The sequence below is a fragment of the Hypanus sabinus genome, chromosome 6, assembly GCF_030144855.1.
Source record: "Hypanus sabinus isolate sHypSab1 chromosome 6, sHypSab1.hap1, whole genome shotgun sequence".
Lineage (NCBI taxonomy): Eukaryota > Metazoa > Chordata > Chondrichthyes > Myliobatiformes > Dasyatidae > Hypanus > Hypanus sabinus.
Genome location: NC_082711.1, coordinates 4,710,605 through 4,732,652, shown reverse-complemented (window position 1 = coordinate 4,732,652; position 22,048 = coordinate 4,710,605). Strand labels below are relative to the sequence as shown.

Genomic DNA, 22,048 nt, shown 5'->3' with positions numbered 1-22,048 from the left:
ACCCTGGTCAGACCCCACTTGGAGTACTGTGCTCAGTTCTGGTTGCCTCACTACAGGAAGGATGTGGAAGCCATAGAAAGGGTGCAGAGGAGATTTACAAGGATGTTGCCTGGATTGGGGAGCATGCTTTATGAGAATAGGTTGAGTGAACTCAGCCTTTTCTCCTTGAAGCAATGGAGGTGACCCGATCGAGGTGTGCAAGATAATGAGAGGCATTGATTGTGATAATGAAAGGCTTTTTCCCAGAGCTGAAATGGCTAGCACGGGAGGGCATAGTTTTAAGGTGTTTGGAAGTAGGTACAGAGGAGATGTCAGGGGTAAGTTTTTTACGCAGAGAGTGGTGAGTGCTGCCAGCGGTGGAAACGATAGGGTCTTTTAAGAGATTCCTGGATGGATACATGGAGCTTACAAGAATAGAGGGCTACGGGTAAAGCCTGGGTAGTTCTAAGGTAGGGACATGTTCGGCACAACTTTGAGGGCTGTGGGTTTTCTATGTTTCTAGGGCAGAGGGGAAGTCTGTTCCTGAATCGCTGAATGTGTGCCTTCAGGCTTCTGTACCTCCTTCCTGACTGTAACAATGAGAAGAGGGCATGCCTTTGGTGAAGGGGGTCCTTAACAGACATTGCCTTTCATAGGCATCGCTCTTTGAAGATGTCTTGGATACCACAAAGACTCGTACCCCAGATGGAGCTGACTAATTTTACAACTTTCTGTAGCTTCTTTCAGTCCTGTGCAGTAGTGCCCCCCACTGCCCATACCAGTGATGCAGCCTGTCAGAATGCTCTCCTTGGAAGTTTTCGAGTGTTTTAGTTGACACTCTCTTGAAACCTCCAATGAAATATAGCCACCGTCTTGCCTTCTTTATAACTGCATTGATATGTTGGGACCAGGTTAGGTCCTCAGAGATCTTGACACCCAGGAACTTGAAGCTGCTCACTCTCTCCACTTCTGATCCCTCTGTGAGGATTTGTTATTGTTCACTTGTCTCACCCTTCTGAAGTCCACAATTGGCTCTTTGGTCTGACTGACACTGAGTGCAAGGTTGTCCCACTAATAATAAATTAGTGGGAAGGTAGAAAATTGGGAAACTTAAAAACCAATGGAAGGCAACTAAAAAGCCACAAAGAGAGAAAAGATGAGATACGAAGGTCAGCTAGTCAATAAAATAAATGAGGACACTAAAAGTCTTTTCAGATATATGATGAGTAAAAGAGAGACAAGAGTGGATATCGGACTGCTGTTGAAGTAGTAATGGGACAAAGAAATGGCGAACAAATTTAAGTATTTTAAAGGTTCAAAGGTTCATTTTATTATGAAAGTATGTAGGCAGAATACAACTTTGAGATTTATTTTCTCCAGATTACCATAGAATACAGAATACCCACAGAAGTTGAAAGATATCAACCACCCCCACCCCACACGAAAAGGAAAAGAAAGAAGAATTCACAAACCCCACCACTCCACGCCCAAAAACTAACAAGCCCCAGCCCGCCAATTGGCAAGAAGAAAGAATGGGCGAGAACACGGTAACAACATAGAATTGAACGAAGCTAATATGAACCAGAGTCCAATGTACAAATGTCAGAATTTCGATAACATCTGCGAGGTCGGATTTTGCATCATAGCTCACTGTGGAAGATACTAACGGCATGCCTGAAGTAGGAGAATGTCAGCGGGCAGAAGTGAGTGTAGATGCTATTACAAGGGAGAAGGAAACTGAAGGTAGGTAAGTCACCTAGGCCAGATGGACTACACCTCAGGGTTCTGAAAGAGGCAGCAGAAGACATTTATTTATTTATTTTTATTGAGATACTGCGTGGAATAGGCCTGTCTGGTGCTTCGAGCCACACCGCACAGCAATCCCCTGATTTAATCCCAGTCTAATCATGGAACAACTTACAATGACCGATTAACCTACCAATCAGTATGTCCTTGGACTGCAGCAGGAAACTGAAGCACCCAGAGGAAACCCACACGGTCACGGGGAGAATGTACAAACTCCTTACAGGCAGCAATGGGAATTGTGGAGGCGTTAGTAATGATCTTTCAAGAATCACTAGATTCTGAAATGGTAGTGGAGGACAGGAAAATTGCAAATGTCTCTCCACTCTGTTAGAAGGAAGAGAGCCAGAAGAAAGGAAATTATAGGCCAGTTAGCCTGACATCAGTGGTTTGAAAGATGTCGGAGTCCATCATTAAGGATGAGGTTTTTTCAAAGGGAAATCCTGCCTGGCGAATTTTTTAGAATTCTAAGTGAAAATAACAGGCAGGATAGATAAAGGAGAATTGGTGGATTTTGTATATTTGGATTTCCAAACGGCTTTTGCACGTGAGGCTACTTAACAGGATAAGACTCATGGTATTACAGGAAAGACTGGTGAGTAAAGGCAGCATTTCTGCTTGGCTGCCAGTGTCTCTTCATGTTATATGTCAATAGTTTGGATGACGGAATTGATGGCTTTGTGGCCAAGTTTGTGGGTGAAACAAAGATAGGTGGAGAAGCAGGTAATATTGAGAAAGCAGAGAAGTTACAGAAAGACTTACACAGATAAGGAGAATGGACAAAGAAATGGCAGGTGGAATACAGTATAGGAAAGCACAAGATCATGTACTTTGGTAGAAGGAATAAAGGTGTGGACTTTTTCCTAAATGGGGAGAAAATTCAAAATCTGAGGTGGAAAGGGAATTGAGAGTCCTTGTGTAGGATTTCTGAAAGGTTATCTTGCAGCTTGAATTGGTGGTAAGGAAGGCAAATGCAATGTTAGCAATCATTTTCAGAGCAAGAATATAATGCTGAGGCTTTATAAGGCATTGATTAGCCTGCACTTGGAATATTGTGAGCAGTTTTGGACCCCTTAGCTAAGAAAAGAAGTGCTGGTATCAGAGAAGATCCAGAGGAGGTTCAAAAGAATGATCCCAGGAATGAAGAAGTTAATATATGAGGAGGTTTTGAGGCTTAGGGTCTGCACTCGCTGGAGTTCAGAAGAACGACAGGAGATCTCATTGAAACCTCGTGGAGAGCCTCTGGGATCTGTTCTGGGACCTTTACTCTTCATAATTTTTATAAAAGACCTGGATCAGAAAGTGGAGGGATGGGTTAGTACGTTTGCTGATGATACAGGTGTTGTAGATAATGTGGAGGACTGTCAGAGGTTAGAGTGGGACATTGATAGGATGCAAAACTGGGCTGAGAAGTGGCAGATGGAGTTCAACCCAGATAAGTGTGAAGTGGTTCATTTTGGTAGGTCAAATATGATGGCAGAATATAGTATTAATGAAAAGCGGCCTGTGAAGGAGTGGAGATTTGAGGCTTTGACTTGAGAGATTCTGGCAGATTTGGCAGTTGGACTGTGCAATCAAGTCAATCAAGATTTGAATAGCTCAGCAGAAAGCCGTTGATTAGACAATCAAGATTTGAACAGCTCCGGCTCAGCAGAAAGCAGCTGAATGCGCAATCAAGGTCAGGTGACCAAGCAGTTTGAAAAGCTCAAACAAATAAATAGAGGGTTACCTCAAGTGGAGCAGCCTGTGGAAAGTGGTGGGTGGGTGAAGGAAGATTTGAGGGTTTGACTCGAGAGGCTTTGACGAGAAGAAGCTGAGGACGAGCTTCACTCCAAGTGAGGTAAGGCCGGGTAAGTTCCTTTCAAAGGAGAAAGTTTCAAAAGTTGAGGCAAGTATTGGGTAGGTCATGGCAGCTGAGATTGGCCCTGTGGTTTGTTCATCCTGCAGCATGTGGGAAATCAGGGATACTTCCAGTGTCCCTGACGACTATCTGTGCAGGAAGAGTGTCCAACTGCAGCTTCTGGCAGACCGCATTGAGTGGCTGGAGCTGCGATTGGGTTCATACTGGAGCATCCGCGATGCTGAGAAAGTCATGAATAGCACGTTCAGTGAGTTGGCTACAACGCAGGTAAAGGCTACACAGGCAGAAAGGGAAGGGGTGGCCACTAGACAGCATAGCAGTAGGCAGGTAGTGCAGGAGTCCCCTGAGGTCCTCTCCCTCCTAGACAGATATACTGTTGGGGGAGATGTCTCATCAGGGGAAGGCAGCAGCAGCTGAGTTCATTGCACCATGGGTGGCTCTGCGGTACAGAAGGTAAGGAAAAGGAGTGGGAGAGCCACAGTGATAGGGAATTCAATTGTAAGGGGAAATAGATAGGTGTTTCTGTGGCCGCAAACGAGACTCCAGGATGGTATGTTGCCTCCCTGGTGCAAGGGTCAAGGATGTCTCTGAGCGGCTGCAGGACATTCTGGAATGGGAGGGTGAACAGCCAGTGGTCGTGGTGCACATAGGTACCAACAATATAGGTAAAAAATGTGATGAGGTCCTACAAGGTGAATTTAGGGAGTTGGGAGATAAACTAAAAAGTAGGACCACAAAGGTAATAATCTCTAGATTACTACTAGTCAGAGTAGAAATAGGAGGATATTTCAGATGAATACGTGGCTTGAAAAATGGTGCAAGGGGGAAGGATTCAAATTTCTGGGGCATTGGGACCAGTTCTGGGGGAGGTTGGACTGGTATAAACAGGACGGTCTGCACCTGGGCTGGACTGGAACCAATGACCTAGGGGGAGCGTTTGCTACTGCTGTTCAGGAGGATTTAAACTAATGTGGCAGGGGGATGGGAACAAGTGCAGAGAGACAGGGGTGTAAAATGAGGGTAGAAGCAAAAAGTAGTAAGGTGAAAAGTAAAAGTGGCAGGCAGGCAAATCCAGAGCAAAAATCAAAAAGAGCCACTTTTCAACATAATTGTATAAGTGCTAAGAGTGTTGTAAAAACAAGCCTGAAGGCTTTGTGTGTCAATGTGAGGAGCATTCGTAACAAAGTGGATGAATTGAATGTGCAGATAGTTATTAAGGAACATGATATAGTTGGGATCACAGAGACATGGCTCCAGGGTGACCAAGGATGGGAACTCAACATCCAGGGATATTCAATATTCAGGAGGGATAGACAGGAAAGAAAAGGAGGTGGGGTAGCTTTGCTGGTTAGAGGGGAGATTAATGCAATAGAAAGGAAGGACTTTAGCCTAGAGGATGTGGAATCGATATGGGTAGAGCTGCATAACACTAAGGGGCAGAAAACGCTGGTGGGAGTTGTGTACAGGCCACCTAACAGTAGTAGTGCGGTTGGGAATGGCATTAAATAGGAAATTAGAAATGCGTGCAAAAAAGGAACAGTAGTTATAATGGGTGACTTCAATCTACATATAGATTGGGTGAATCAAATTGGTAAGGGTGCTGAGGAAGAGGATTTCTTGGAATGTATGTGGGATGGTTTTCTGAACCAACTAGAGAACAGGCCATTCTAGATTGGGTATTGAGCAATGAGGAAGGGTTAGTTAGCAATCTTGTCGTGTGAGGCCCCTTGGGTAAGAGTGACCATAATATGGTGGAATTCTTCATTAAGATGGAGAGTGACATAGTTAATTCAGAAACAAAGGATCTGAACTTAAAGAAGGGTAACTTTGAAGGTATGAGACATGAATTAGCTAAGATAGACTAGCAAATGATACTTAAAGGGTTGACAGTGGATATGCAATGGCAAGCATGGGAACAAAGACATTGCGGACCAATTGAATAACTACGTTGGCGGACCAATTGAATAACTACGTTGGCGGACCAATTGAATAACTACGTTGGCGGACCAATTGAATAACTACTTTGGTTCTGTCTTCACTAAGGAGGACATAAATAATCTTCCGGAAATAGTAAGGGACCGAGGGTCTCGTGAGAGGAACTGAGGGAAATACATGTTAGTAGGGAAGTGGTGTTAGGTAAATTGAAGGGATTAAAGGCAGATAAATCCCCAGGGCCAGATGGTCTGCATCCCAGAGTGCTTAAGGAAGTAGCCCAAGAAATAGTGGATGCAGTAGTGATAATTTTTCAAAACTCCTTAGATTCTGGATTAGTTCCTGAGGATTGGAGGGTGGCTAATGTAACCCCACTTTCTAAAAAAGGAAGGAGAGAGAAACCAGGGAATTATAGACCAGTTAGTCTGACATCGGTGGTGGGGTAAATGCTAGAGTCGGTTATCAAAGATGTGATAACAGCACATTTGGAAAGAGGTGAAATCATCGGACAAAGTCAGCATGGATTTGTGAAAGGAAAGTCACATCTGACGAAACTTATAGAATTTTTTTGAAGATGTAACTAGTAGAATGGATAGGGGAGAGCCAGTGGATGTGGTATATTTAGATTTTCAAAAGGCTTTTGACAAGGTCCCACACAGGAGATTAGTGTGCAAACTTAAAGCACATGGTATTGGGAATATGGTATTGATGTGGATAGAGAATTGGTTGGCAGACAGGAAGCAAAGAGTGGGAGTAAACGGGACCTTTTCAGAATGGCAGGCAGTGACTAGTGGGGTACCACAAGGCTCAGTGCTGGGACTCCAGTTGTTTACAATATATATTAATGATTTAGATGAGGAAATTAAATGCAGCATCTCCAAGTTTGCAGATGACACAAAGCTGGGCAGCGGTGTTAGCTGTGAGGGAGGATGCTAAGAGGATGCAGGGTGACTTGGATAGGTTAGGTGAGTGGGCAAATTCATGGCAGATGCAAATTAATGTGGATAAATGTGAGGTTATCCACTTTGGTTGCAAGAACAGGAAAACAGATTATTATCTGAACGGTGGCCGATTAGGAAAAGGGGAGGTGCAATGAGACCTGGGTGTCATTGTACACCAGTCATTGAAGGTGGGCATGCAGGTACAGCAGGCGGTGAAAAAGGCAAATGGTATGTTGGCATTGATAGCAAAAGGATTTGAGTACAGGAGCAGGGAGGTTCTACTGCAGTTGTACAAGGCTTTGCTGAGACTGCACCTAGAATATTGTGTGCAGTTTTGGTCCCCTAATCTGAGGAAAGACATTTTTGCCATAGAGGGAGTACAGAGAAGGTTCAGTAGATTGATTCCTGGGATGGCAGGACTTTCATATGAAGAAAGACTGGATCGACTAGGCTTATACTCACTGGAATTTAGAAGATTGAGGGGGGATCTTATTGAAACGTATAAAATTCTAAAGGGATTGGACAGGCTAGATGCAGGAAGATTGTTTCCGATGTTGGGGAAGTCTGGAACGAGGGGTCACAGTTTAAGGATAAAGGGGAAGCTTTTTAGGACCGAGATGAGGAAAAACTTCTTCACACAGAGAGTGGTGAATCTGTGGAATTCTCTGCCACAGGAAACAGTTGAGGCCAGTTCATTGGCTATATTTAAGAGGAAGTTAGATATGGCCCTTGTGGCTAAAGGGATCAGGGGGTATGAAGAGAAAGCAGGTACAGGGTTCTGAGTTGGATGATCAGCCATGATCATACTGAATGACGGTGCAGGCTCAAAGGGCCAAATGGCCTACTCCTGCACCTATTTTCTATGTTTCTAAGACTCTTGGCAATGTGGAGGATCAGAGGAATCTCGGGGTCTGAGTTTGTAGGACGCTCAAAGCTGCTGTGCAGGTTGACTCTATCATTAAGAAGGCATACGGTGTATTGGCCTTCATCAATTGTGGAATTGAATTTAGGAGCCGAGAGGTAATGTTGCAGCTATTTAGGGCCCTGGTCAGACCCCACTTGGAGTACTGTGCTCAGTTCTGTTCATCTCACTACAGAAAGGATGTGGAAGCCATAAAAAGGGCGCGGAGGTACAAGGATATTGTCTGGGTTGGGGAGCATGCCTTATGAGAATAGATTGAGTGAACTCGGCCTTTTCTCCTTGGAGCGACAGAGGATGAGAGGTGACCTGATAGAGGTGTACAAATTGATGAGAGGCATTGATCATGTGGATAGTCAGAGACTTTTTCCCAGGGCTGAAATGGTTACCAGAAGAAGACACAGGTTTAAGATGCTGGGGAGTAGGTACACAGGAGATGTCAGGGATAAGTTTTTACGCAGAGTGGTGAGTGTGTGGAATGGGCTGCCAGCAATGGTGGTGGAGGCAGATACGATAGGGTCTTTTAAGAGACTTTTGGATAGGTACATGGAGCTTGGAAAAATAGAGGGCTATAGGTAAGCCTAGTAATTTCTAAGGTAAGGACATGTCATGTTTGTGGGCCGAAAGGCCTGTATTTTCTGTAGGTTTTCTATATTTCTATTAAGCTGCTTTCACATTAGGGTGTGATTCTATGTTTCTGTATTAAAAGGCATAGATAGTGGATGTGGAGAGGATGTTTCCTGTAGAGGGCAAGTCTAGAATCAGAGGGCACAACCCTCTGTTGAGGGACATCAACTTATAACACTGATGAGGAATTTCTTTAGCCAGAGGGTGATGTATCTGTGGAATTCAGACAAAGGTCCGTACAGACAACATCCACTGCCTTGCCATTATCAACCTCCTTGGTAATTTCCTTGAAAAAATCTAAGATTGGTTAGACGTGACCTACCACACACAAAGCCATGTTAACTATCCCTAATCGGTCCCTGTCTGCCCAAAAAACTTGTACATCTGTTCCTTTAGAATACCTTCCAATAACTGATCCACTACTGACTGATATCAGGCTCACTGGCCTATAATGTCCTGGCTTAATCGGAGTCTTTCTTAAACAATGGAGCAACATTAGCTATCCTTCAATTCTCCAGCTCGAATCCCTGCAATTTCTGCACTTGCCTCCCACAGGGTCCAAGGGATCACTTTGTTAGCACCTTGGGATTTATCCATCCTAATTTGAATCAAGACAGCAAAAATTCCTCCTCTGTAATCTGTATGTGTCCACATCTATATGCTATGTGTCTGTCTCTCAATAAATGCAAAAAAAATCCACTTAAGATTTCAAAAATGAAAAAATCTGCAGCTGCGGGAATTCCAAGAAACACACAGAAAATTCTGGAGTAACTCAGCAGGGCGGGCAGCATCTATGGAAAAGAGTAAACAGTCAACGTTTCAGGCCAAGACCCTTCATCAGCACTGAGGAATGGTCTCGGCCCGAAATGTCGACTGTTTACTCTTTTCCATAGTTGCTGCCTGGCCTGCTGAATTTCTCCAGCATTTTGAGTGTGTCACTTAAGATCTCCCCTATCTCTTTTGGCTCCATGCATAGATAACAGCTCTGATCTCCCAGAGGACCAATTTTGTTCCTTGCAATCCTTTTGCTCTTAACATATCTGTAGAATCCCTTAGCATTCTCCTTCACCTTGTCTGCTAGAGCATCATCATGTCTTCTTTCGGCCCTCCTGATTTCTTTCTTAAGTGTTCTCTTGCATTTCTTATACTCCATAAGCACCTCATTTGTTCCTACCAGCCTAAACCTGCTATGCACCTCTTTCTTCTTGACCAGGGCCGCGATACCTCTCGAAAACCAAGGTTTCCTAAACTTGTTATCCTTGCCTTTTATTCTGACAGGCACATGCAAACACTATTCTCAAAATTTCACTTTTGAAGGTCACCCATTTACCAAGTACACCTTTGCCAGAAATCCACACTTGCCAGATCCTTTCTGATACCATCAACATTGGCCTTTCTCCAATATAGAATCACGACCCATGAACCAGACCTACCTTTGAAATTAATGGCTTATGATCACTAGATGCAACTTCTGTCACCTGCCCTGTCTCATTCCCCAATAGGAGATCCAGTATTGCACCCTCTCATTGGGACTTCTGTCACCTGCCCTGTCTCATTCCCCAATAGGAGATCCAGTATTGCACCCTCTCATTGGGACTTCTGTGTACTGAATAAGGAACATTTCCTGAATCCGTAGACACTGTACAAGTCCCAGTTAGTGAGTTTACGGGCGTCCCAAAAGCACCGGAGCCAGCACAGGAAAAAGTAATCAGAGGCAAGTCTGTAACGAAGACAATCCGATAATGACGGTTGAGTTTATTGTCACACAGAACATAGATGAACACATTCCAGAGTGCAGGAGACAGAACAAATGTGGGAGAAATGGACAGAAAATGAAAATCAATGTCCCAACTAGTGAGGAGCTCACTGCCCTCACCGGCTTTGGTCCCTGCAACTGCACATACCAATACTCAAAACACCCCTGGAATGGGATGGGAATGGGGAATGAAATACCGCCATTTGATGTGATCGCCAGTTCCCAAAGGACAACAAAAGTCAGTAATGTCACAGAAGGCAGCTTACCGATTGGAGACTCGTCCAAGATGGACCTGGCGTTGAGATTGGCTCCGTGACACACCAAGAGTTCCACCATGTGAACCTGCAAAGGGGGGCAGCATGTGTGTGTAACTAATCCCAGGTACTACAGGCTGACCGGGAAGAGGCCAGACAGACCCACAACACATCCTGATCTACATGGCTGTCTGCTGTTGTCAGAGCCTCAACACAGTCTCAGCAACATCTGGTCAGTGACCCCTCGACAACAGGTGAGGACTCCTGTGCCTCTAGTGGGAATCGGCTGATAAATTAAATGTAGCTAATGGCTCAACTACAGGGGAAGATGCACCTGTAGTGGGAGGTACAGCAGTAGTGGGAGGTGCGGCAGTAGCAGGAGGTGATCCTGTAGCGTGAGACGCACCTGTAGCAGGAGATATCTCCTGACGGACTGATCCCGCCCTGTCCCCTCCCGGTAAGACCCCTCTCCCCCAAGAGACAGACACTCCGTATGTTCTCAACCTGCTCTCCCTTGCCAGACAGACCCTTGCCCCAACACCACCCTCACAGCTGAAACCCTTGCCACAGACTGACCTGTCCCCAGCAGGCAGCGGCGTGCAGCGGCTCCCATCCGTCAGTGTCCCTCACGTCCACACGCGCTCCGTTGCTCAGCAATAACTCCGCCGCTTCTGTGTAGCCGTTGGCTGCCGCAACGTGGAGCTGCTCGATAGCAGACACAGAGCTAGGTATGGCCGTCACCACCTCTATCCCATCCCCACCCCATCCCACCTCGTCCCCAATCACTGACCCACTCTCCGAATCCCTGATCAACATGCCGCTCGACAGCAGGCACAGAGCTCAGTACAACTGTCCCCACCCCCACCTCGTCCCACACTCCTCCCCTCCATCCCACACTCGCCCTCCCCATCCCCATCCCATGCATCACCCCACCCACCTCCCCAATCAGTGACCCACCCTCCCAATCCCTGACCAAGTCCCGAAGCTCATTCTGTTTACCCATGTTTGGCCCATATCTCTCTAATCCTTTCCTATCCATGTGTCTTTAAAAAATTGTTAATGTACCTGCCTCACACATTTTAATTCCTATCCCCATTCCTGATTTGACATGTCTGTCATTACCTCTTCTGCACGATGAGGCCAAACTCAGGTTGGAGGAGAAACATCTCATATTCCTTCTGGGTAGCCTCCAACCGGACGGCATGAATACCTTCTGGTAAAAATTCTTTTTTTCTCCTCTCTTCTTCTTCTATTCTCCTCTTACCTCCTCTTCTCACCCGCGGTGCCTTCCTCTTTCCCTTTTTTCCATGGTCTGCCCTCCACTCATCACATTCCTTCTCCAGCCCCTTACCTTTTCCACCTATCACCTCCCATCCCCTCTCCCCCACCCACCTGGCTTCTCCTGGCAGATGCAATTTAATGTGGACAAATGTGAGGTTATCCACTTTGGTTGCAAGAACAGGGAAACAGATTATTATCTGAACGGTGGCCGATTAGGAAAAGGGGAGATGCAACGAGACCTGGGTGTCATTGTACACCAGTCATTGAAGGTGGGCATGCAGGTACAGCAGGCGGTGAAAAAGGCAAATGGTATGTTGGTATTCATAGCAAAAGGATTTGAGTACAGGAGCAGGGAGGTTCTACTGCAGTTGTACAAGGCCTTGGTGAGACCACACCTAGAGTATTGTGTGCAGTTTTGGTCCCCTAATCTGAGGAAAGACATTCTTGCCATAGAGGGAGTACAGAGAAGGTTCACCAGATTGATTCCTGGGATGGCAGGACTTTCATATGAAGAAAGACTGGATCGACTAGGCCGGGGGTTGGCAACCCGCGGCTCCGGAGCCACATGTGGCTCTTTTACGTCTGTGCTGCGGCTCCCTGTTGCTTTGGGAAATAATTGGTCAGTATTTAATTAAAATGTATTTTATGTTAGTTTGTTAGTTTTTGAAATGTAATTCTAAATTTGAAGATTATGGTGATCTTGTACAATCTAAATAAGACGTTGTGGCGACCCATTTCCTGACACATCCGAACCGGCTCACAATTAGCCAGCGTTCAGGCTAAGGGAGATAGCCTACGGGGGTTTGTGAGTACGTGTCTTTTGCAGCATCCGTGCCCATGGGGGGGCGGGTTGAGGGAGGCTTAAAAGCAAGGCTGTTTAGTTTGAATAAAGCTATCTTTGACTGCAGTTTACTGACTGCGTGTAGCACACCACTACAACGTGTTTTTATCGCTGGCTGTCCAGAGGGGAGGTGCTGAAACGCTTTGTCGCGTGTCTGGAAGAAGTGAAAACTTTCCTGGGCAGCAAAAGGCTCACCTTTCCTCAGCTGGAACAGCCAGAGTGGCTGGAAAAGCTACACTTCATGGTAGACATGACAACGCACCTGAACACGCTGAACACAGCTCTTCAGGGGTAAGGACGTACAGCCCTGCACATGTTGGAGGATGTTTTGGCATTCGAGCGCAAGTTGACAGTGCTTGCCAGAGATTTACAGAAAGGCACATTGTCTCACTTCCCCAATTTGAGAGAGTTCAAACAAGGTCACGACATGATAAATTCGGAGTATTTACATTCTGCAATCATTGCAATGCAAACATCGTTTGGGAAACGCTTCTGTGAGTTCAGAGAGGAAAAAAACACATTATCCTTCCCGGTCACTCCCCTAAGCATCGATCCATCCCTACTGAATACGACTGCATTGTCAGGTGTGAGTCAACCTGACCAAGTATGATAAATATTTTAATTGCCTATTATTTTACGTATATTCATATGTTTTCATTGTTCAGTGAAATAGTCCTTTTATTTTTCAGGTTGACAGCTGGCTGACGTTATTTTTGGTTTGCTGCTGGTGGCAAATTTAAGTTTGGCGTTTTTCATAAATACAAGAAGGACTCAAATAGACATTGAGTATTTTACTTAAAAGTAACCTTCAACCCAACGTCTTTTTTTCGGAGTTCAAAATGTTTTTGTTGCATGCAGAAATGTAATTTCGTTTTCTCTGCAGGAGTTCATCAATTTCATAAATGCAACACATTATAGTTTGTTTATACATAGCATAAAGGCAAAACAAAACGTTGTATGCAGTGTAATTTCATTTTAAACGTCAAACGGGTTTTGCGGCTCCCAGTGTTTTCTTTTCTGTGGGAAATGGGTCCAAGTGGCTCTTTCAGTGGTAAAGGTTGCTGACCCCTGGACTAGGCTTATACTCACTGGAATTTAGAAGATTGAGGGGGGATCTTATTGAAACGTATAAAATTCTAAAGGGATTGGACAGGCTAGATGCAGGAAGATTGTTTCCGATGTTGGGGAAGTCCAGAATGAGGGGGTCACAGTTTAAGGATAAAAGGGAAACCTTTTAGGACCGAGAGGAGGAAAAACTTCTTCACACAAAAAGTGGTGAATCTGTGGAATTCTCTGCCACAGGGAACAGTTGAGGCCTGTTCATTGGCTATATTTAAGAGGAAGTTAGATGTGGCCCTTGTGGCTAAAGGGATCGGGGGTATGGAGAGAAAGCAGGTACAGGGTTCTGAGTTGGATGATCATACTGAAAGGCAGTTCAGGCTCAAAGGGCCGAATGGCCTACTCCTGTACCCATTTTCTATGTTTCTACAGATGTGGAGAAGATGTTTCCTACAATAGAGGGAAATCCATTTAGAACAGAGATGATGAAGCATTTCTTTAGCTAGTGGATGGTGAATCTATGGAATTAATTACCACAGGCGGCTGTGGAAATATCATTCTGATATTTACCATTTGCACTACCTTTATGTACATACGTACATATGGAATGGTCTGGCTAGGTGGCACATAAACAAAAGCTTTTCATTATGCCTCAGTACACGTGACAGGGATAAACCGATTATCATTCAGGAGACACAAGAGACTGCAGAAACTGTGCTGGACTGATGGAGGGTCTCCACAGCCAATTTCCTTCCACAGATGCTGCTTGACCTGCTGGAAGCTTGTATGGTGCTCCAATGATACAAAATCTTGTGTTTCCAGAAGGTACTTGATAAAATGCCACATGAAAGGTGTTCAGAAAAGCTAGGACACCACTCCAACTTTATACCCAGTCTCAAAGCAACTCACTTGGAACAAAGATGGGGGAATTAAAGATGCTCGGGTTAGTGACAGCCCAGAAACTGGTCAGCTTATCGAAGTACAAGCTGCAGCTGAACCAGTCCCTTTGGAACATTTGAACAGCACAGCACAGTGCAGGCCTTTGGTCCATGTTGTGCCAGGCTTTTAACCTACTGCAAGGTCAATCTAACCCTTCCCTCCCACATAACCCTCTATTTTTCTACATCCATGTGTCTATCTAAGAGTCCCTTAAGAGCCCTAAATGTATCACACTGGGGAGTGAGAGGCATTCAAAAGTGCATTTTTGAGAGTACAAAGCTTATATGTGCCTGGAGAAAAAATGGTAAAGATAACAGTTGTAGAAAATCCTGGTTTCAAGAGATGTTGAAGTCCTGCTTAAGAGAGAAAGGTGCATAGTAAGTACAGGCAGAGAAGAAAAAAAGAGCAGCTTACGAAGAGAACACAAAGTAGGAAGCAGGGCAGCTAAAAGGCGGCTTGAGGCTGCCCGAGCAGAGAAGGTAAAGGCCAATAATAACAGGGTTGTCATGATGGGAGATTTTAATTTCCCCAATATTGATTGGCATCTCCCTAGAGCAAGGGGTTTATAGAAACATAGAAAACCTACAGCACAATACAGGCCCTTTGGCCCACAATGCTGTGCTGAACATGTCCTTACATTAGAAATTACTTATGGTTACCCCTAGCCCTCTATTTTTCTGAGCACCATGTACCTATTCAGGAGTCTCTTAAAAGACCCTATCATATCTGCCTCCACCATGGTTGCCGGCAGCCCATTCCACACACTCACCACTCTCTGCATAAAAAACTTAACCCTGACATCTCCTCTGTACCTACACCCCAGCACCTTAAAACTGTGCCCTCTCGTGTTAGCCATTTCAGCCCCAGGAGAAAGCCTCTGACTATCCACATGATCAATGCCTCTCATCATCTTATACACCTCCATCAGGTCACCTCTCATCCTCCGTCACTCCAAGGAGAAAAGGCTGAGTTCACTCAACCTATTCTCATAAGGCATGCTCCCCAATCCAGGCAACATCCTTGTAAATCCACTCTACCACCTTTTATAGAGTTTCCACATCCTTCCAGTAGTGAGGTGACCAAAACTGTGCACAGTACTCCAAGTGGGGTCTGACCTATATAACTGCAACATTACCTCTCAGTTCATTTCCCAATACCAGATTAAGTACAACCACTCCTCATGTAGGCTTATCTACATATCGTGTCAGGAAACCTCCCTGAACACACCTAACAAACTCCACCCCATCTAAGTGGTTTGATCGAGGCACAATTGTGCAAGCGGGTGGACGTCAGTGAGTTAGACCAGTAGGAAGAATTTAAAAAGAAAACAGCTTTATAGAGCGGGTGACAGTAGATGTACACACAGTAGGAGGGCTTTGGCTCAACAGGGCTTTGGCGATAACAGGTCGAGGCAAAGTACGTTACTTGTGTAGAATAGAAACAAAAAGTATGTCTGTGAGGGCGGTGTTCTATACTAGGTGTCAGATGTGGGATGTCCGGGAGACTCCCAGCCTCCCAGATGGCCACATCTGCGCCAAGTGCGTCAAGCTGCAGCTCCTAAGGGACCGCGTTATGGAACTGAAGACGCAGCTCAATGACCTTCGTCAGGTCAGGGAGAGCGAGGAGGTGATAGAGAGAAGCTGTAGGCAAGTAGCCATACCGGGGCCTCGGGAGACTGATAAGTGGGTAATAGTCAGGAGGGGAAGGGCAAGAGTCAGATACTGCAGAGTACCCCTGTGGCTGTCCCCCTTAGCAATAAGTACTCCTGTTTGAATACTGTTGGGGGGGGTGGGGGGAAACGGCCTACCTGGGGGAAGCAACAGTGGCCACACCCCTGGCACAGAGTCCGGCCCTGTGGCTCAGAAGGGTAGGGAAAGGAAGAAGGCAGCAGTAATAGGGGACTCGATAGTTCGGGGGTCAAACTGGTGATTCGGTGGATGCAGGAAAGAAACTCGGATGGTAGTTTGCCTCCCAGGTGCCAGGGTTCGAGATGTTTCTGATCGCGTCCAACATATCCTGAAGTGGGAGGGTGAACAGCCAGTGGTCATGGTATATATTGGAACCAACAACATAGGTAGGAAAAGGGAGGAGGTCCTGAAAACAGGCTACAGGGAGTTAGGAAGAAAGTTGAGAAGCAGGACCTCAAACGTAATCTTGGGATTACTGCCTATGCCACAAGACAGTGAGTATAGGAATAGAGTGAGGTGGAGGATAAATGCATGGCTGAGGGATTGGAACAGGAGGCAGGGATTCAAATTTCTGGATCACTGGGACCTCTTTTGGGGCAGGTGTGACCTGAACAAAAATGACAGGTTGCACTTGAATCTGAGGGGGACCAATATCCTGGCAGGGGGGTTTGCTAAGGCTACTGGGGAGAGATTAAACTAGAATTGTTGGGGGGGTGGGAACTGATCTGGAGGAAGGGGTGGTTGGCTCACAAATAGAGAAAGCTTGGAGACAGTGCAAGAGGCAGGATAGACAGGTGATAAGAGAGGGTTGCACTCAGATCGATGGTTTGAGATGTGTCTATTTTAATGCAAGAAGCATCATGAACAAAGTGGATGAGCATAGAGTGTGGATCAGTACTTGGAGATATGATGTGGTGGCCATTATGGAGACTTGGATGGCTCAGGGGCAGGAGTGGTTACTTAGAGTGCCAGGATTTACAGACAGACAGACTTTATTGATCCCGAGGGAAATTGGGTTTCGTTACAGTCACACCAACCAAGAATAGTGTAGAAATATAGCAAAATAAAACCACAAATTAAATAATAAGTTAATTATGCCAAGTGGAAATAAGTCCAGGACTAGTCTATTGGCTCAGGGTGTCTGACACTCCGAGGGAGGAGTTGTAAGGTTTGATGGCCACAGGCAGGAATGACTTCCTATGACGTTTCAGAAAGGACAGGGAGGGTGGCACTGCTGATCAGAGATAGTGTCACGGCCGCAGAAAAGGAGGAAGTCATGGAGGGATTGTCTACAGGGTCTCTGTGGGTGGAAGTTAGAAACAGGAAGGGGTCAATAGCTCTGCTGGGTGTTTTTTATAGACCACCCAATAGTAACAGGGACATTGATAGGGAGACAGATTCTGGAAAGGTGTGATAATAACAGGGTTGTCGTGATGGGAGATTTTAAGTTCCCCAATATTGACTGGCATCCCCCTAGAGCGAGGGGTTTAGATGGGATGGAGTTCAGGAAGGTTTCCTGACACAATATGTAGATAAGTGTGAGCAGGTTTTTTCCTCTGAAATGCTCCTCTTGTGGGGTGGAGGAAGGCCGCGAGCCCTTCAATTATGAAATAATCCAGCAGCAGCAGCTTCAAACAAACTGCGTTAAGGAGTTAAAGCTGGAATACAATGAACTGCAGATCATTTGGGAGGCTGAGGGGATGATAGGACATATAGAGAGGTAGTTACACCCAAGGTGCAGGATATAGGAAACTGGGAGACGGTCAGGAAGAGGAAAGGGTTAAGAAGCCAGTATAATCCTGTGGCCATCTCCCCATTCACCCCCCCCCCCCAAAACAACATTTATATCACTTTGGATATTGTTGGGTAAGTGGCCTAACAGAGGAGAGAAACGGTGGGCAGCTCTCTGGCACCGAGTCTGCCTGTGTGACTCGGAGGGGTGGGGGAGGGTGGGGTGGTGAAAAGGTACACGATGGTGATAGGGAATTCATTAGGGCAGGAGTTTCTGTGGGCAAGAACGAGATTCCCAGATGGCATGTTGCCTCCTGGGTGCCAGGATCCGGATTATATCAGATCGAGAGCAAAAATTAGTCAGAGGATTGAGAAGCTTTTAAAAACCAACAGAAGGCAACTAAAGGAGTCATTAGGAAGTTAAAGTTGGAATATGAAAGTAAGCTCACCAATAATATTAAAGAGGATACCAAAAGTTTCTTGAGATACATAAAGTGTAAAAGAGGTGAGAATGGATATCAGACCACTGGAAAACAGTACTGGAGAAGAGTAATGGGGCACAGGGAAACAGCAGATGGACTGAATGAGTATTTTGCATCAGTCTTCACTGTGGAAGACACCAGCAGTCTGGTGGAAGTTTCAGGTGTCAGGGATCATGAAGTTACCATTACTAGGCAGAAGGTTCTTGGGAAACTGAAAGGTCTGAAGGTAGATAAGTCACCTGACCCAGATGGTGTACACCCCAGGGTTTTGAAAAAGGTGGCTGAAGAGATTCCAGATCACTAGATTCTGAAATGCTTCCGGAAGACTGGAAAATTGCAAAGGTCTCTCCACACTTCAAGAAGGGAGAGAAGTAGAAAAAAAAGGAAACTAAAGGCCAGCTGGTCTGACCTCTGTCAGATATTGGTGTTGATTTGCTAAGGATTAAGTCTCGGGGTACTTGGAGGCACATGACAAAATAGATCGTAGTCAGCATGGTTTCCTCCAGGGAAAATCTTGTCTGACAAATCTGTTAGAATTCTTTGAAGAAATAACAAGCAGGATAGACAAAGGAGAACCAGTTGATATGTACTTGGATTTTCAGAAGTCCTTTGACAAGGTACCACACATGAGGCTGTTTAATAAGCTGGTAAAACAGGAAAGATTCTAGCATGGATAAAGCAATGGCTGATTGGCAGGAAGCAAGAGTAGGAATAAAGGGAGCCTTTTCTGTCTGGCTGCTGGTGACTAGTGGTGTTCCACAGGAGTCCATGTTGGGACTGATTCTTTTTACGTTATATGTCAATGACTTGGATGATGGAATTGATGGCTTTGTTGCAAAGGTTGCTGACAATATGAAATAGGTGGAGGGGCAGGTAGTTTTGAGGAAGTAGAGATGCTACAGAAAGACTTAGGCAGATTAGGAGAATGGACAAAGAAGTGGCAGATGGAATATAGTGTCAGGAATGTATGGTCATGCACTTTGGTAGAAGAAATGAAAGGGTTGACTATTTTCTAAGCAGAGAGAAAATTCCAAAACCCAAGTGCAAAGGGGCTTGTGAGTCCTCGTGCAGGATTCCCTAAAGGGTAATTTGCAGGTTGAGTCTGAGGTGAGAAAGGCAAATGTAATCTTAGCATTCATTTTAAGAGGACTAGAACAAAACAGCAAGGATGTAATGGTGTACTGGTGAGGCCTCACTTGGAGTTCTGAGAGCAGATTTGGGCTTCTTATCTTAGAAAGGATGTGCTGAAACTGGAGAGGATTAAAATGAGGTTCACAAAAATTATTCCAAGATAGAAAGGCTTGCCATATGAAGAGCATTTGTTGGCTCTGGGCCTGTATTCACTGGAATTCAGAAGAATGAGGGGTGACCTCATTGAAACCTATCGAAAGGTGAAAGGCCTCGATAGAGTGGATGTGGAGAGGGTGCTTCCTATGGTGAGAAAATTGAGGACCAGAGGATACAGCCTCAGAATAGAGGGGTGTCATTTTAGAACGGAGATGAGGAGGAATTTCTTTTGCCAGAGAGTGGTGAATCTGTGGAATTCTTTACCACAGGCAGAAGTTGATAGATTCTAGATTGGTCAACTCATGAAGGGAATCAGGGAGAAGGTAGGAGTTTGGGGCTGAGTTGAAAATTGGATCAGTCATGATGAAGTGGCAGAGCAGACTCTATGAGCCAAATGGCCTAATTCTGTTCCTATATCTTATGGGACTACAACCAGAGCTCATAGGCTAAAGATGAAAGGTGAAACATTTAGGAGGAACATGAGGGGGAACTTCTTCACACTGTGGGTGATGAGAGTGCGCAGCACAAGTGCTCCGTGTGAGTTTGATTTCAACACTTAGGAGAAGTTTGAATAGGTACATGGAGGGCTGTGGTCCAAGTGTAGGTTGACGTGAGTAGGCAGTTTAAATGGCTTGGCACAGACTAGATGGGCTGAAGGGTCTCTTTCCGTGCTGTACTTTTCTGCGATCCTATGACTCTAGCTGCCTCTACTGGCATCATGTCCACACACCCACCACTCTCTGTGCAATTTCCTCAGACGTCCCCCAATTCTTTCCTCCAATCACCTTTACTGAACATAAGATCACAGAACAGTACAGGCACTTTGGCCTAAGATGCTGTGCCAACCTTTTAACCTACTCCAAGATCAATCTGGCCCTTCCCTCCTATATAACACTCCATTTTTATTTCTCTCTTAGAATCTCTAATGTATCTGCCTCTACCCCTACGCCTGGCAGAGCTCTGTTGAGGGAAACAATGTCCAGGTGATGAAGAGGGGCAGAAATGTACCACGAGAGCGGCAGGGACGTACCAGACAAGCACCAAGTTCATTCTCATGATTCAGGTCTGTCTGCGACTCCACCAGCGTCCTGATATCGCTGATCATCCATCTTTCAGTGGCCATGCGGCACTCATCGATCTTCTCTTGAGTGACACCTAGAAAGTAGTTCCAACACGGGTCAGCTCACAAGATGATCGCTCCAACTGGAACACAGTACACAGCAGGGAGAGCTACACCTAACAGATATACATCTTATCGTGTCTTTTTGTCTCCCCTTCACTGAGCAGGTTAAACCATGTACACAGGTTAGCACAAAGCCTACCCACCATCCAGGACCTGGATACAGAAAGGTGGAGAAAAGGACCAGTTACATCAAGAAGGATCCCACACACCCTGCTCGTGGACTGTTGTCCCACTCCCATCAGGGAGGAGGCTACACTGCATCCATGCCAGGACCACCAGACTCAAAAACAGTGACTTTTACCCAGCAGTAAGGCTAATCAACCCCTCCACCCACTAACCCACCCCCTCCACACCCCAACCACCACCAATTTATCAACTTCTGTCAGAGTCGCCCTTATACAATCTACATTTGTGTTTGTGGGAGATCTCACTGAAACCCATCAAATAGTGAAAGGCCTCAATAGAGTGGATATTTCCTAGAGTGGGGGAGCCTAGGATCAGAGAGCAGACTCAGAATGGAGGGTCGTCCATTTAGAATGGAGATGAGGAGGAATTTTTTTTAGCTAAAGGGTGGTGATTCTGTGGAATTCAATGCCAGAGATGTCTTTGGAGGCTAGGTCATTGGATGCATTTAAAATGGAGGTTGAGCGGTTCTTGATTAGTCAGGGTGTTAAAAGATACAGCGAGAAGGCAGGAGAATAGGGTTGAGAGAGATAATAAATCAGCCATGATGGAATGGCAGAGAAGATTCGATGGGCTGAAAGGCCTTACTGTACTTCAATGTCTTATGGACACTTGTGGGCTGCCCTCAGCATAATCATTAGACTGTGTTGATCAGTGACACAAAATGGCACATTTCACTGTCTATTTCAATGCACACGTCACAAATAAAGTTAATCTTTACAGAATCAGAATCAGCAAATTTCACCACATACCATATGCCAGTGATATTGAACCTCAATTCTGATGCATTTCACTGTTTCAATGTATACATGACAAATAAAGTTAATCTTTAATGTTACCCTCCAGAAAATAAACACACAGTAGCCTCATACACACCCACCTTGTTGAGCCATTGCATTTTCGATGCAGTCCAAAGTTACCTCGTCCTCACACAAGTCATAGGGCATATTGCCATCAGCATTTACAGCCAGGAGGTCAGCGCCACTGGAGAGGAAAGAGTTCACCGTTAGGCCATGTAGCGTGAGAATTCCACGTCCACGTGGGACTGCTGAGAAAACCCAGCCCCACAGTACAGGGCCACCCAGACCGGACAGTGTTTCACTGACCAACGTCCACGTGGGACTGCTGAGAAAACCCAGCCCCACAGCACAGGGCCACCCAGACCGGACAGTGTTTCACTGACCAACGTCCACGTGGGACTGCTGAGAAAACCCAGCCCCACAGTACAGGGCCACCCAGACCGGACAGTGTTTCACTGACCAACGTCCACGTGGGACTGCTGAGAAAACCCAGCCCCACAGC

General features: G+C 45.6%; 1 protein-coding gene across 5 annotated transcripts in view; it reads right to left on the bottom strand.

Annotated features, from left to right (window-relative positions):
• The window catches only part of ppp1r16a (protein phosphatase 1, regulatory subunit 16A), a 136,803-nt gene that overhangs the window by 15,751 nt on the left and 99,004 nt on the right, over positions 1 to 22,048 (bottom strand). For all 5 annotated transcript variants that reach the window (XM_059971576.1, XM_059971579.1, XM_059971578.1 and 2 more), the window contains exons 5-8: positions 21,627 to 21,730; positions 20,411 to 20,535; positions 10,649 to 10,774; positions 10,085 to 10,160 (exon numbers count right to left, since the gene is read on the bottom strand). In XM_059971576.1, coding sequence (XP_059827559.1) covers positions 10,085 to 10,160; positions 10,649 to 10,774; positions 20,411 to 20,535; positions 21,627 to 21,730 — 431 coding nt within the window. The remainder of the gene's footprint in view (positions 1 to 10,084; positions 10,161 to 10,648; positions 10,775 to 20,410; positions 20,536 to 21,626; positions 21,731 to 22,048) is intronic.